The 15,750-nt window shown below is 38.5% G+C and overlaps 1 protein-coding gene across 1 annotated transcript in view; it reads right to left on the reverse strand.

Annotated features, from left to right (window-relative positions):
* LOC104082471 (calcium/calmodulin-dependent protein kinase type IV-like) overlaps positions 1-7,757 on the reverse strand; it is a gene marked incomplete at its 3' end in the record, with an annotated part of 38,226 nt that extends 30,469 nt beyond the window's left edge. Inside the window, exon 1 of the mRNA XM_009585603.1 lies at positions 7,684-7,757. Coding sequence (XP_009583898.1) covers positions 7,684-7,698 — 15 coding nt within the window. The remainder of the gene's footprint in view (positions 1-7,683) is intronic.
* Between the last annotated feature and the right edge of the window lie 7,993 nt (positions 7,758-15,750).

The raw sequence follows: 15,750 nt of genomic DNA on the forward strand, positions 1-15,750 counted from the left end.
GCTGGGGCGGGGGGGGGAGGTTTGTCTCGCAGTTCAGGACACGCGGGGCATCAGTCGGCGGGTGGTGAGCAGTTGCACTGTGCATCACCTGCTTTGTATATTCTATTATTGTTGTTGTTATCATTGTTATTATTACTGTTCTGCTTTGGTTTATTTCCATTATTAAACTGTTTTTACCTCAACCCGCGAGTTTTTCTACTCGTGCCCTCCCGATTCTCTCCCCCAACCTATCGGGGGGATGAGCGAGTGGCTGCGTGGTGTTTAGTTGCTGGCTGGGGTTAAACCATTACAGTCCCCCAAAATGAATAACTGTCACAACTGTGATGATAGGATCGCAGCACACGCTTCTTGAAAACAACAACTTCCTAAAATGCAGAGGGAGAAGACCTTCAGAAACCCCCAACACAAGGCTCACAGACCATCCATCTATGCAGAAGCCCCGCCTGCCCATCAAAGGCACGTTTCCAGATTTCTTTAATAGGCTGTAAATAATGAAGGGTTTCTAAAGAGGAGGACTATAATCTTAGGATAGCCTAATATGTACCTCCGCTCAGCCCTTTTGCAGGGTTATGTCTTTGCTTTAGGCATTAAATACACCCTCACACAGCGACACGTTTCATTCCTATTAAGTCTCACCTCTCTACATGTATGTACACCCTAGACACACAAAGCTCCTCTAGCCTTGCATAAAGCTGTGCATAAAATGTTCCTGTTAAGTTATTCAAAGCTAAACGTGTGTCATTTGTTTCTTTTTTTTTACTGAATCTATGGGATATTATTTAGTTTCTCAGAACTACTTGTTCAACAATGCAATGTATACAGTAGGTTGAGCCTCCTTGAACTGCATAACAATGAGTTGAGCTTTATATTTTCCTCTTTTTATTAGCTGATCTTTGTATTTCTGAAAAATATGCTATGAACACCAGAAATGAGTGTCAGCTAATTACCTATACATTAAATGGAGTAAGGAAAAAACAGATATAATACTTACTCTCTGTTCTTAAAATCTTAACCCAAGCTATGAATTACTCAGGAAGAGCACAGCAATTCAATCTAAATGGCAACAGGTAAAAAATATTGTTCTATGTTAAGTGATTTTTACACATCACCTGCGCTACAATGTGATATAATACAATACATTGTAATGGAGAAGACATGTGAAATAACTTTATGTTTGTAGGACAGGCTTTTATCAATTGAAGAATGTGATTTTTTCCTTTTCTGAAGGATGTTCTGTCAATACAGACAAAACCCACTTTTTGCTTTCCAAGGACTAAAGCAGCATATTACAAAGGTATTTTTCAGTAAAATTTTCACTTCTACTAACTGGTGTCTGATTTCATAGCTTCTAAAGCAAAAACCCATTGGATCTTACTGCAGGAAAAAAAAATCTTTCCGTTCTCTCTTCTTTTGTAGGGCATTCATGTAAAATGAACTTTCTTTTTCTTCTTTAGACAGTACGCATTTGATGGACTTAACTTTTACTTAAAAGCCCTTTCTTTTGGAAAGTAGTCAGTCAGACTGTGGGAGCCAGATTCCCCTTGTATGTGAGGGAAAACTGGATAGAAGCAGTGGAAAATTCAAAGCCTTACTGCCTTATTTCTTTATTCAAAATAATTCTGACAAATATTTTTTTCATCTTTCAGAAGAAACATAACAGTGTGAACTGCACATGAATGAGATGATGACATAGAATCATAGAATCATAGAATCATTAAGACTGGAAAAGACCTCTAAGATCATTGAGTCCAACCGTCAACCCAACACCACCATGCCCACTAAACCATGTCCCTAAGCGCCTCATCTACACGTCTTTTAAATACTTCCAGGCATGGTGACTCAACCACTTCCCTGGGCAGCCTGTTCCAAGGCTTGACCACTCTTTCAGTAAAGACATGGGTATGTTAAAATGTGCAAACCAGGAAAAATAATCTACATATATAATAGCTAGTACTGCAGGTGGACTGGTAATTAAGAAACTACCATTTCCCAGTAATTACCAAGCAACGGCATGTGTGGTGTGTGTGAATGAATAACAGAGGAGAATGTGTGAGCTAGTTGACAAAAATACACCTTTTTAATGGTGACTACTGATGTGCAGTTGACTGTTTTCATGTAGACTTACACATGACACTATTCTTTTTCCTTTTTGAAAAATTTGAAAAAAATTAGAACATTACGCATTAATACAATGTATTAATTAATACCAGCTTTGTGAGGAAAAAATTGACCTTAAATATACATATATATGTAAATATATTCCAAACATTTGTAATCTGGAGAAAAAAGAATACTATTATAGCACATCAGACTATTGGAGTATTATGTCAGTCTCTCGCTTTCTCTGTGGACCAGGTATGTCTGCTAAACTTCATCACTCTCAGATGTCAGTCCAATAGGAGTACTGACAATTACTGCACCACAGGACATATATATAAATATGTATAGTCTTATTATAAAGCCTATAGAGAAACAGGCATATAGAGGCAGGAGGCACTCAAATTCTAAATCCCATAAGGCCACATGGCAGCAAACAGAAGTTTCATTTTATCACTACAAACATACATCTTTTTCTCCAAAAGTCAATAAAAGACTGATTTACTAATTCTGACTATCTCCAAGTGTGATACGCAGTCCCCACCCCCCTGTGGCACTTGCCTTCTCAATCAGTTGGGAAGGCTCAACCAAAAGCAGCACTCCTCCAAGAAAACAGACCAAACATTTGTATGAGCCTCTTGATTACCACTTAATACCACCAATTCACTGCAATACAAAATGAAAAACCCAGGCACTATACTCCCTGTATAGTTGGGAATATAGGTAGTTTATAATATATATATGTATATGTTATAGCGTGCCTATATGTATGTTTGTATATATGTGTATATAATATATATCTGTATATAATATATATGTGTGTATATACACATATATGTGTATGTATATGCAAACACGAACGCAATTGAGACATTTTATATATGCCTTTATAGACCATAATAATCTCCTTCAGACTCTAACTCTAGATATCCAACCCCACTTATCCAGGAGGGAAGCCTGTTACCTTTACATATGCTCACAGTCCTCTCTGCTCTACAGACATAAACTATTTGTTTATGTCTCAAATGTTCTCAAACTAACTGATTAGTACAAGTAGATTAATCCCAGCACAACTATTTCCAGCACATGTGTTGCTTGAAAACTATTGCTCTGTTTCTGATCTGAGAAAAAGTTCATGTGCCTGAACGTTTGTCTGATTTTGAACATTAACCAGTCTGCAAGAAGAATGCTGCTTCGTAAATACTGATTTTAATTAAAGTACTGAGGAAGTATTAGTTAAGCATCACAAACCCTGTGAGGGAGGATGCCCACACATGAAAAAAAATGAAGTCAAAATGAGAATTCGCCAAAACAGTCTCTGTACTTGCATGCCTCACTGACTGAGACACAGAGGGCCTAATATTTCCCAATACTTAATCGCTCTTAGGGGACAACACCTATCAATTAAAACCTAGGAATATTAACCAGGCTATCCTTCAAAGCATTGCCGAGAAGCAAATCAAATAAGTATTATCTCAATTTTATGGATGAGAAAGTTGAAACCAAAAGAAATACCTCGGCCAGGCTGAAACAGCACAGGCTGAATTCGGAATACACTGAGACCCAGGCTCCAGACAACCCAGCTCAGCATCCCGTTCTCCTTTCCGCAAAGCGTGTTGCTTTATTGCAATAGCAGCTCCCAAATCACTTCAGTTACAGTTGTTAGCACTCGGTAGACCTATAATGTAGGCAGACACTCAGTGTCTTAATTTAGAAACCTCGGAACAGAGGCCATCTGTTCTCCTCACTATTTTTAAAGCAACTTGTCCAGACACAGGTAGGAAATTCAAGGCAGAGGTGGATCTCATTTCTTGGAAGGCATTCACCTGCCCAGACTATGCGACAATCTCCAGGCTGGCCCTGTTCATATGCTGCCTAGCTTTCTCCAAACACACCAAAAGGAGGCAAAGGTCTGCAGATGAGAGGTTTCATTTCATAAATAGCAAATAAATGTTTGCTCCCTTCAAGAATCATATGTTCTTCCAATATGATCCACGTGCTGTATGTTGTTTACAACAACAACTGTTCCAGAATGACTGGCTGTAAATCTCGCATAATTTTTAAGTCTCGGCTTAGAGTAGTAACAATTATATTTGTAAAGTGTATCTTAAAGATACTTCATTTTTCTTAAGCACTGAGTCATCAAGCAGAGGTAAATTGCGTCGTGAAAAGCAAACCAACCTCGTATTTGCAATTGCAAGTATAAAAGTTCATCACTGTATTTTGCTCATTTGATGAGTTTTTCTGAAGTGCTATATGACTGCTTTTGCTTCTTTCTTGCTTCATGAAATGGATTTCCCCACAAAGAAATTACATGATTCAAACCTTTATATTTATTACCCATGTGGAATTTAAGAGATCTGCTAAACATAGCAAAAATCAAATAATGAGTACATAATACAATTCTACACTTCAATTATGCTCAGGAACTGAGCATAAAGGTTGGATGAGCGAATCAAAGGCAATAATTCAGCATGCTTATTCACCTGTCCCATAGATGTTGTTTTATAAACATATTTCTTTCTGTATCTGCTAAGAACAATTCCAAATTTAATTTCTTATACATTATCTGAGAGTTTTTTTCTCACTAATACATACATCAATTTTTCTTTGGACCTCCTTAGCCTTTCTAACAGTTGTCTTCTAGCTGCTCTGGAAGTTATTGTCCTAATTCGCCTGTCAGTTTCCTAACTTTGACAGTCAGACACTTCAGTAGGAAGAACCAGAATTGTTCTTTGAACTAAATTTTATTCACCAAAAGCGTAACTTGAAGGATTCAAAACTACTCCTAAACTTGGGCTGAATTTGACAAAACCAAAACAAAACAGAGTAGTTTTGAACGAGCAAAAAAGCATTTTTCTCCTCCTTTTGGAATTGTATAAAATTTTAATTAATGGTTAAGAACGATTAAACCTCTAAATTGAAATAATATATTCCCCAAATATTATTTCATTTTATTAACAAAAAAAGGTTTGTATAAACAAGTTTTCTCCTGTTTTTCTTTGTTAGCTTAACTAGCAATCAGAAAAAAACAAATAGAACTGAACAAATAATCTAAAAATACTATTTTATTAAGCTAGATGGAGAAGAAATACTAATTACAGAATCTCCTGAGAACTCACATCTCTCCATAAGTGTGTATTCTCGGAATTGGCTCATATGTCTTGCCCAAAATTTTATTTGCTCTTAAATGAGAATGCATTAGTCAGGCAAATGAAAAATTAATCTTATTATTTAAATGAAAAGAACACTGATAGGCAATTTATTTTTCTTGCAGTCTGTTCCTAGCACACCACTTCAATCCAAAAGGATCATTTGTTTCTTATCTGAGCTGTTCCCATGGGACAAAAGTAATAATTTCTAATGCTTTATTACAGTACTGTAGTGATCACCTTTTACAAATCTAGAGCTGCCAGTCAACCATCAGGCTCCTAATCACACATAACTTGCTACAACTTCCAGAACAAGCTGGACCACCCTCTCCCTGACCCTCACTCTATTTTTACAGATACTCTTCCTCAGCAAGTTAATCTTGTCCAGTGCAGTGTTTAAAATCAATTAGTTTGAACGGAAAAATCAGAGTATTTGCTCTTTCGCCATCTTCGTCTTCTTCTAATTTCCTGTGCTCTTCAGAGCTCCCTTCTGTGCATTTAAGAAAGGGAATTGAAGAAATGGGACTCTGCATCAAAAGCAAACAGTCACAGGCTTTTCCTCTTTTTCTCCCATCACTTTTCTTCCACTATTGAACTGCCATCTGTTTTTTCTAACTGTTTAAAAAAAGCCAACAGGAAATGTAAGTCGATCAACATTTTGGTATATGATTTGGCCCACACTTGGTTATTTTTACACTGAGATACTCTGAGCAAAGATCAGGCCTCCTGCTGTGGAAGCACTGTAAGGCACAGTTAGTTCTGTCTCTGTGATAATAATTACATCTCCAAATTGGAACGGAGCTACAGTAGCTCATGGCGCACAGACACAAGCAGTGGCACACCCTTACAGTACCGCCTCCCATGTTCTCAATTATACAAATAAGTTGTGTAATAGAATCACTTGTTCTCATAACAAAACATCCCAAAGTGTATCAATTACTCTGGGAACAACTCGGCTGCATGAACTGGTTAACCACACTGCTAATATAATCAAGACTGCTTTAGGCCAAGCTATTGCTGCTGTGCAAATAACTTACATAACCATATTCTTATATTCTTCTTGCTTGCCATTTTTCCTACACTTTTTAAAAAAAATCTGTGCTACAATAAGACCACCAAAAGTCTAAATTGAATAGTTTCAGAGAGAAATAGATAGATCTAGTATTAATGTGGCCATTGTGAACATGAATTAATCTCCACAAAGGCCAAAAAAAAGGCAAAGAAATATTTTTAAGTAATATCATTCCTCCTAGTGCATTTCAGAATGAGAATTATAAGAAAGTATACTCCTAAAACATTATGGGAATCGTTGGCATAAAGAACTGATAAAAACTTAAAAATAAATTTCCCTGCATTTCCATAGGAAAGACAGAGCGTAGGCTGCAGCAATGCAAGCTCCTCACATGCTCTGCTTCCTCCAGTGCACCAGATGAAAATTCAAAAGCAGCACACACAACTGAATTTCTGTGCCAGTTTAAACTCTGGCTTACTTTCAAAGACGACAAATTAATGCCAACATTTTACTCATGTGGAACCTACTTATTATGTCTTGCACAGAGACCACCAGTTAATTCAGCATTTAGACATGTTTACGCCTACCCTCCCATCATTATGTTGCTACATGTGAACATTCCTGAACTTTATGGAATAATGTATGATTTAACACTGGAATAAACTGAATCAAACCCACTCATGTATAAAAATCATGTCCATGCCTCACAGCTTGCTCACATCCTCTCAAATTTCTCTTCCCCTCTTAGGAACATGAACTGCTCTACCCTATCCCCCACGCTCTCTTTCTGCTTGAAGTCTCTCAATCCATTACTACCCTTTCCTCTTTAGTCTCTCTTCATGCTTTCCACCATCTATTTTGTAACACACACAAAAATAGCTGTGGTAGAAGTGTGACATATATGGAGCTCTAAAAATAAGTGATGTGTCAACTGGTTCTCTTGCAATTTTCTAGGGTGAAAAAAACTCCATGAAATATTTAATTTTACTTGAGTTTGAATTGGTGTTTTACTCAGTTTCTGAAAAAGATAAATCATGTAATGATATTTTTTGAGCAAAACAATGTATTAAGGCAAAATGAAATCACAGAACATTTAAAGGATTCAGAACCTGCTTCTTCTCCATAGTGAAAAAGACATTTTTGTCTAAAAAGTTTTGCCCAAATCTGTCAAAACAGACAACACCAGATGAAGGTACAAGCAAGATTTGTGGGGATAAGGCATTCCCAACAGAGTACTGTTACCTCTCAAAACTGTTTTATTGATGAGGAGCAGAAGAAGCTCGGTCACAGAAAATACAAGCTTAGCGGGGTCCTTAATCTAGCCCATTTCCCCCACACAAAGAAACTGCACCAAAAAAACCCAGAGAAAATCCCAAACATATCCCAAAGCAAAGCAAAGCAAAACAAAACAAAACGACTTACTGTCTTCTTCAACATTTTGACGGCGTAAGGTTTCTGGGTCCCTTTCTGCCTGCATCTGTAGACAATGGATGTAGCCCCACTAAATTTAAAAAAAAAAAAAAAAAAAGGAAGAATAGTTGTACATATGCCTCTTTGAATATGTCAATAAACAGAGTTGCCTAGCTGAAACTACATTTTCTACTCCTCCCAGTTTAGGCAAAAATACCTCATTTTTCCCCACAGATGCAACCAAAAAAGAGTGCAATAACTGCTCTCTGTTGAACCAGTGAACTTCAGTGGTTATTCAGCCAACAGAACTTGCAAGAGCTCAAAATGCCTCATGGTCACACCTCTTCTGGCTCCTGACATATCCTGGAGGTTTCCTCAGGGTATCAAGGAACATGATCTGGCCCCGAACCTGTGACAACATATCTTGTCTTTGTTAAGGCAACCCTTTTGCAACAATTAGTTGCACTGGGTTTTTTAACTAGCTGTTGACGGCAGTAATGGGGAGTGAAACAGAAAAGAAGAGAAGTGACAATTATTGTGCTGCTCCCTGCCCAGTTGCCCAAACAGCCGAATTCAGCACCAGATGGAGTGAGCAGCACTTTTGGTTAATTCAGTTGAAGCTGGTGGGGCTTGTTCTGAACTGGGCTTGCATCTTCTGGTTGCCTTCAAGGCGTACCCACGTGAATGTGCTAATAACATAAAATTATGGCTCTGCTGGTTGGAAGACAGTCTGCAGAAGCAGGCTCAGCTGCTGAGGTTACTTGCTGTGCTCTACTTGTTACCGTCAAGGAAGGGACCTGTACTCTGTGAATTAGCTAAAGAGAGGAAAAACCTCTGGCAAAACCCTAATGGTTACAAACAATTTGGATACTTTTATATTCTACCACATTTACTTTTAGAATGCCGCTGAGCAACCCAGTGTCAGCCACCATCAAAATGGATGCACTGAAGTGCTACGTGTCAGCACTGGATTTAAGGCATTTTTGGAAGCCTCTTGTCCTCAGGAGATTTGTCACACACTTTTAAGCCTCGGCACTTCCGAACAGCTGCAGATTTTTAAGCTAGAAGGAACTGCCATTATCATACACAACTTCCCGAATAACATACATTGCAGAACTGCACACAGCCACTTTGCAGAGAAAGGATTTCATATATACCACACACCAAATTGCACTGCAGATCTCTCTGAACCAGAAGAAACCCATCTCAGTATGTCTATAGAAGATGACCATGAGCTGCAGAATGACACAAGCAGTTTTCTTTTAAACAGTGGAATGGCATAGCCATGTTTGACTATATGAATAAAGCTGTGACACAGGGTTTATTATTCTGGGTGCACTGCTGTACAAAACCGCCACGCACGCTCTACACTTCTTCCTCCTCAAGCATGGTCACAAGTGCCATATAATGCTCTAAGTAGGCATGTCCATATTTTGACAAGTACATGAGTGAGCACAAGAACTGGCATTTGATTGAGAAGATCTATTTCAGAAAGACTTCTTCATCAGGAAAGGTCACCTATGGCAAGGGTTACGCAGCTCAATCATCCCAGGGCTTGTGTGCATCAAACACTTCATCTCAAATGCTAAAATGATTTGTCTCTCATAACAGTGTATTGATGAATGTGTGGGAGTACTGCAAGCCTCAGTGACTCCCAGAATCATTACATGAATTTAATTAGATCTCCTCTCCTTGGCCAAGTCTCAAAAGGCTCTATTTAGCAAGAAGAAAAAAATACACCGCATTGAAAAAACACTCATATCTTTTAAGTACCACCAGAAATATTAAAAGATAAAATTCTAAAGACTTGCTGTGATAAGGTTTGTATCTCCAGTATTTCACTACAGCACTGTAATACGGAAGTCTCTGCATAAACTGCAAATCATTCTTGTACTCTGCTTCACATATTCAGAGTGCAATATAAACATTAAACTCATTAGTCTACATATGCTCTTACTAAGTAGGCAGCAAACATTCTAGAAACGATTTTATTAGGTTGAGGGCACAATTAAATAAGCTGTGCAGCTGACGATTCAAATAAATAGATTACCATTCCTGTGCATATCTCCAGGTGTTCGCTGCTGCTGCGGTGATGGAGGGCAGTCACTGTCTCTCAATACTTGTCACTGCTTGCTTTAACAGTCTGTAACCTGGCTCTGCAGTCTTCCACATGAATAAAAACCTAGCCACTAGAACACCTCTGATGATTTAACAGAACCGGCTTAGGGGTGAGAAGTACAGCTACACCAGCAGGGGTAGCATTGCACCACCTTTACCAGTTCATTTGACTGTACCCAAAGCTGGAAGAAAGGCAGCATAATCCTTGAAAGAGGCATATGACAGCCCGGAGAGACAGGAATTTATGAAGGCATGTCCTGATAAGCAGTTTGCCATCAGGCTCGTTAGTCACCGTTCAAAACACACAGAGGGGCTAGTTTAGAAATTATTCCCTGTTGTAAAGATTTCTGAGTCCTAATTTGGGGGAAAAATGATGACGAGATATCACAAGACTTGGGAATGCTTTCAGAGAGCGCTCTTTTGGTTTATGTGCCTATGCCCAGCTCTGACACACATGTTCCCACCAGCCGGGAAAGAGATCACTGAGCTAGCAGCTAACATTGCCTTCCTCTTCTATGACAGAAACCAGCACCGGGACTCAGGAACAGGATGGCAACCTGTTTACACCACGCCTGGCGCAAAGCTTAGCAGACAACCATTACTAGTACAGACCTGACTCCTTGTCTCTTTGGTGATAACAGAATCTCTCTGCTTCTTCCCATTAAAAAAAAAAAAAAAGAGGGGGGTTGGGGGGGAAGCAGCCTATTGGTCTTAATGTAAATGTGCAAACAGAACTCCCTTGTGCAAACAAGGGGATTTTGCTTTGCTTATTTTGGGTTCTGGCTGGAGCTCAGCAAGCCTTCTGCTGAATCAGCACATACAGCTTTCCTGAGCCTGTATGACTTGGAAGGTTACCAATATAATTGGAGTAATTGACGCTTTCATCACCAAAGAGCAGTGGGAAGCTTCAGCTGCAAAAATCTAATGTGCAACCGAAAAGCTCAGAGAGCTGCTAATTGTAACCTCTTGCCCTTATCTTAAGTTTTTCAACATCAAACCTTGATTGCCATCAACTGGGCTCTCAGAACCAGATTTGGAATTTGTATCAACTAAACATTTCATTGACACACACAGTCAGAAAACACAAATATACAGAAACCAAAAATTCTTGTGGCAATATGCCACTTTCTACGGGCATGAAATTTATGGCCAGGTAGACAGACCGCAATCCTCTCACTGTCCCATTTTCTGCAGGTGGTGTTCCACTTCATCTAAATGATAAATATTAATGGTGCTATAGAAAGAAATCACCTATACTCAATGGTTAAGCCACTTATTTGATAAGCAGCAGATACCAACACTAGGGAATATTTAATCCTACAGCATGAACAGTTTCAACAGAAGAAACTGAGAGGACCCAAAGCCCAAGCAGCTAATAATCATTTGCAGAAGTAACTGCAGTGCGTGATTGACAAGCAACCCATTCCCAATTCAGATTAGAAACCAGAAATTAAGTCTCCCATACTCCAGATGAGTCCAACCACAAGATTACTCACTATATTGTGTTGGCATATTTAGAATTGATCCTACCAGCTCCTCCCTCTTTGTAGCTGGTGAATACATACACTCACATATATCTATCTATCTACCTTTGCATATATACATACACTTACATTTATAAGAAATATTTTATTATATGTATTTGTGTATGTAAGTGTGCACTTACTTACTTTTAGGCTTAAAGGAGCATCCGGCTGTTGCTTTTTTGCATCTCTGCCTAGAACAGGCTGCCTGAACTCAAAACATAAACTATTTGAAGTTGGCTGGAACCATAAGAAAAAAGGCATATTCTTGGAATATATAGTTGGCCAAGTTAGAGAATAGTAAAAATTAGAATTCCTACATTGTTGAAAACATTATAATTCTCTTTTACTAACACATGCGTTTCTGTCTGGAAAACTGCTTAACGATTCTGTTAAAGATTTACTTTTAAAAGCCCACATATAACTGTGAACATGCTAAAGAACAAAAAAAAATCCAAACCACTTTACTATGTATGCTATATGCTTTACTACACAAATATGTTTCTCTATCCAGTTTTGAACTTACAAAAAACCTAAAAATAATGTATACATCTTAACTATGTGGTCATAATGCACAATAAAAACACTCACTTCCATGTGATGCCACCTACAACGAGGACAATGACAACTCATGAGAAACCTCATGACATCCTGTGCATGGAATGTATCACAGCTGCTACACATGCAACTCAGTATTAGCACAGAAATAGTTTTCCTGCAGTACAAATACTTCAGCAACATGATAAACTCACTCAGTCATTAGTCCAATGATTGCATGAAAAATTCAAAGTATTAAAAGTACCACTTAATATGGGAAATTAGACTAAAATTCAGTGACTGATCTCTGCATGTACGTTGTTTTCCACACAAATTTGAAAAATGTTTTAAAAATACTAAAAATGTACGTGTAAAACTGTTTGCCCCCCTCTAATATATACTTTGTTGAGTATTCTGGATTATTTTTCTTATTATTATCCTCAGGTACTATTGAATTCACAATTATTTTAGAAGGACACTGTTTTGGAGATTGAGCAACAGTACCATAGTGCTCTGCCTGGGCTAAGGAGTCCGGACTGTGAAGCCAAGAGAAAAGGCATGGTCACACTTCAAGTACATGCAGTCAAAAATAGTGGTGTCAGCACAGATGGAAGGAAGGCAGGGACACCCAGGAGGGGTGTTAAGGAGGTGGAAGTGATCAGCAGAATTTGCACATAAAGGAGAAAACGGAATTTGCAGGATCAGGCTGGACCTGTGGTGCAGACTGGCAGAGAGAGAAAAGTCACGGCAAGAAAAGACAGAATTTGAGCCAGGTTGGAAAAAGCCTTTCTCCCCCACACCCATAAAAAGCTTCTGCCTCTGAAACAGGAAGAGGAACCAAAATGAAACACAGCCAGATGTTTATTCGGCCACAGGTAGGTAGGAAAGGCAAATTGCAAGAGCTGCAGTTTTTATAATAAAATAAACAGTCACTGACAGTGTTTTCACTGGAAGTAGGAGAATTGGTCCTTTCAAAAGTAGGTCTGCATCTCCACACCATGCCCACTCATCCCGGGTTTTACACTGCATTTTGGATCAACTCAGTACAAATACAGTCCTCAAGGTAATCTCCTGTAAATTTAATTTGGATTAAATTCCTTAAGTTCTGAATTGATTTTTGAAAAATAAATCAGTTTGTGCTTCATGCAGTCAAAGAATGATTACACAATCTAGTTTGTCCAAACAAATCAGATGAAAGAATGAATGATCCCAAGAAAACTGCACCTATTACAGAGCCGTGGAAATCTGTGCTGCCAAAACTGCAGTAACAGATTAAAGTCCAGTATTGGTTTCCATAAAGAATACTGATTTTTTTTGTACACTGTACAGAAGTATAAAGTTAAAATACATTAATTCACTCTTTAAAAAAAAACTGGTCAAAATGGATTTAGAGGAATGAAATTACTGTTCCTAGACTTCAAAATTAAATGCCCTGTTTGAAGTTAAAGACTGGACAGAACAAAAAAATCATTGACAAAGCTATTGACATACATACAAATGAAAATTACATTTAAAAAATGTATATTCTATGGCATTACTACTATTGCCTTCATTTTAAAAAGCACATACACGTAAATTCGGAAATTCTCACAACTTGCATTTCATGTGAAAGTGTATCAAAACAAACTTTCTTTCTACAGTGAACTTACAAGCAATTCTTAAATTATTCAAATCTGAATCTAAAAGCTTCTTCTATACATCAATATCTACACATACAGGACTTACAGGCAATTGTGCAGAACTGCAGCCCTCTCTTCCCCCTCATTATTTCACAACTTGTAAAAAGAATGGAAAATTTCACAAAACAAACGTAATGGAGGGAGAAAAAACCCCTGAACTCCCACAGTCTATAAGTAATAAAACTAATCTTTGAGGAAGGCAAGGCTGGTGGAAAAAACATTTCTGGGCACAGTTCTGGAAAGGAAAGCTAATACCTTTGCATTCCAGACTTCCGTCTGGTTTGATTTTGACAATAAAAACATCCATACCTTTTCAGATTTTAATTCTATGATTTTTAGCTGCTGTGTTAATTTTCTAATATTTGAGGTGAGAGGACTTTTTAGCAATCGATTCCTGTTCAGGCTGGCCTGCAAAGGCAATGCGATAGACCAACAAGATATTTTTGATATTCGGCCTTCACTGCATTCAACAGACAAACAAAAGGAGTCTTACATAAGCACATTCCCAACAAAAGACATACACTGTTTTTAAATAAACGGTAATCAAACTAGTGCTTGCCAATATTCTTGAACCTGTAACTTCCACAGATAACAATTTGTAAAACTGTAATCCTTTAGACGTGGGCTAGGTTGGCTGGTGAAACACTAATTAAAATGCAGCAGCCCAAGCCACCCCTGCTGCAGTGACGGGACCAGTAGCAGCTAATTCCGGCTGGGACTGCAGCAGCATGTTTTTCACTAGCTTCCACTGGGGCTCCTCCCTCAAGTATTTCAGGAAATTTATAGAAAAAGACCTCTGTACCACAAGGAGTATAAACACTTCATTACACCTGGCATTATTGCCTTTTAAAACAGTGGGCATTCAGCTAGGGGTTAAATTAGCTGCATTCTACAATATCCATGTTAACATTAGATTATTTCCCCCACCTCAAATACTACTTCTTAATTCGCTGTTTAGCTGGTGGGTAGACATGGAGGACCAGAAACAGACCACCAATATTGCATATCTTAAAGCATTTTGACGAATCTGGCTTCCCTGCCTTTCTTTGAAGGGAAGAATACAGCTGACCCAGACTTACTAAAAGAGCAAGAATCGTCATCTCAGACCTTAGTTTGAAAACATGGAAGCAAAATTCGAACTACATTGAATTTCAGTGGTTACTGCTTTACTGTGTGTACATTGCTCTCCTTGGTGTAACTCAACTTTCAGAAAGTTAGCTCCTGAACAAAGCTTCAGGTAAGACTGCTGAAATACAGATATGAGGTGAAGATCAGAGCACTTCATAGAGCACTGTGGAAGAAAATTGTATAGAAAATACATTCACTCTTTCTTCTACTTCCTTTAGCCCCTTTTAAAAAATTGGGTTAGACCGCACATAAGAACAACTGTATTTCTAAAACAGCAGGGGAGTTCTCAATAGGAAAACCAATTTCTTTCCTACCAACTCTGAAAAATATTTGCAGTTGAAAGTTGGCTGAAAATGAACTTGTAATAGTGTCAGGTCAATTTTTTTATGTGAAGCTCCTGCAGCCCAACAGATCCAGAAACTGATTTTGAATATTTTATTTAGAATGGAGTTTCCTTTGAGACTGCTCTTCTTTTTTCAGGGACAGGAGAGTACTTACCTACTTATGTTTAGGCAGTTCAATGAAGTAGGGAGAGCAAAGAAAAGAGGTAGAAGAGTGGACCGAGTGAACTCCTACTGCTTCCAGCAGGATGCAGATTTTTGTCCTTGGTACTGAACTTTGGAAACACTGGGGCAAATTTTCAAAACCAGGTGCTTAGATTACCTGTGCAAGATGCAGACCCAAATCCTTGGATTGGCAGTCTCAGGCATATTCTCACGGCCACAGACCCTGTGCATGCGCTTTCTGCCTACGTGACATGCCGTGCAGCTGCCGTCCCTCCCTAAGCAGCACACAAAGCCTGACAACTGCAACAGTTCGGTGAACATAGCTCCCCTGGAAATACACATGCCTTATTTTAAGCACCGTTTAAACCATTATCTCATAAGCAGCACTTTTTTCCCCCCCTCCTTTTAAGAGATACTAACGAAGGGTAAACATGGTTTATTTAATCTTAATGAAGAGTGCATGCGAGGAGAAAGAGTGCTGAGCAGTAAAAACTTCTAAAAACCTTCAAAAGTGTGTTACGAGACCTTCCTTCCTGGGCCGTTGCAGTATTGCCTGCCTGTTTTTCTCTGGTGACACATTCCTTCAGC

Source organism: Fulmarus glacialis, unplaced genomic scaffold (genome assembly GCF_000690835.1).
Source record: "Fulmarus glacialis isolate BGI_N327 unplaced genomic scaffold, ASM69083v1 scaffold25329, whole genome shotgun sequence".
Classification (NCBI taxonomy): Eukaryota; Metazoa; Chordata; class Aves; order Procellariiformes; family Procellariidae; genus Fulmarus; species Fulmarus glacialis.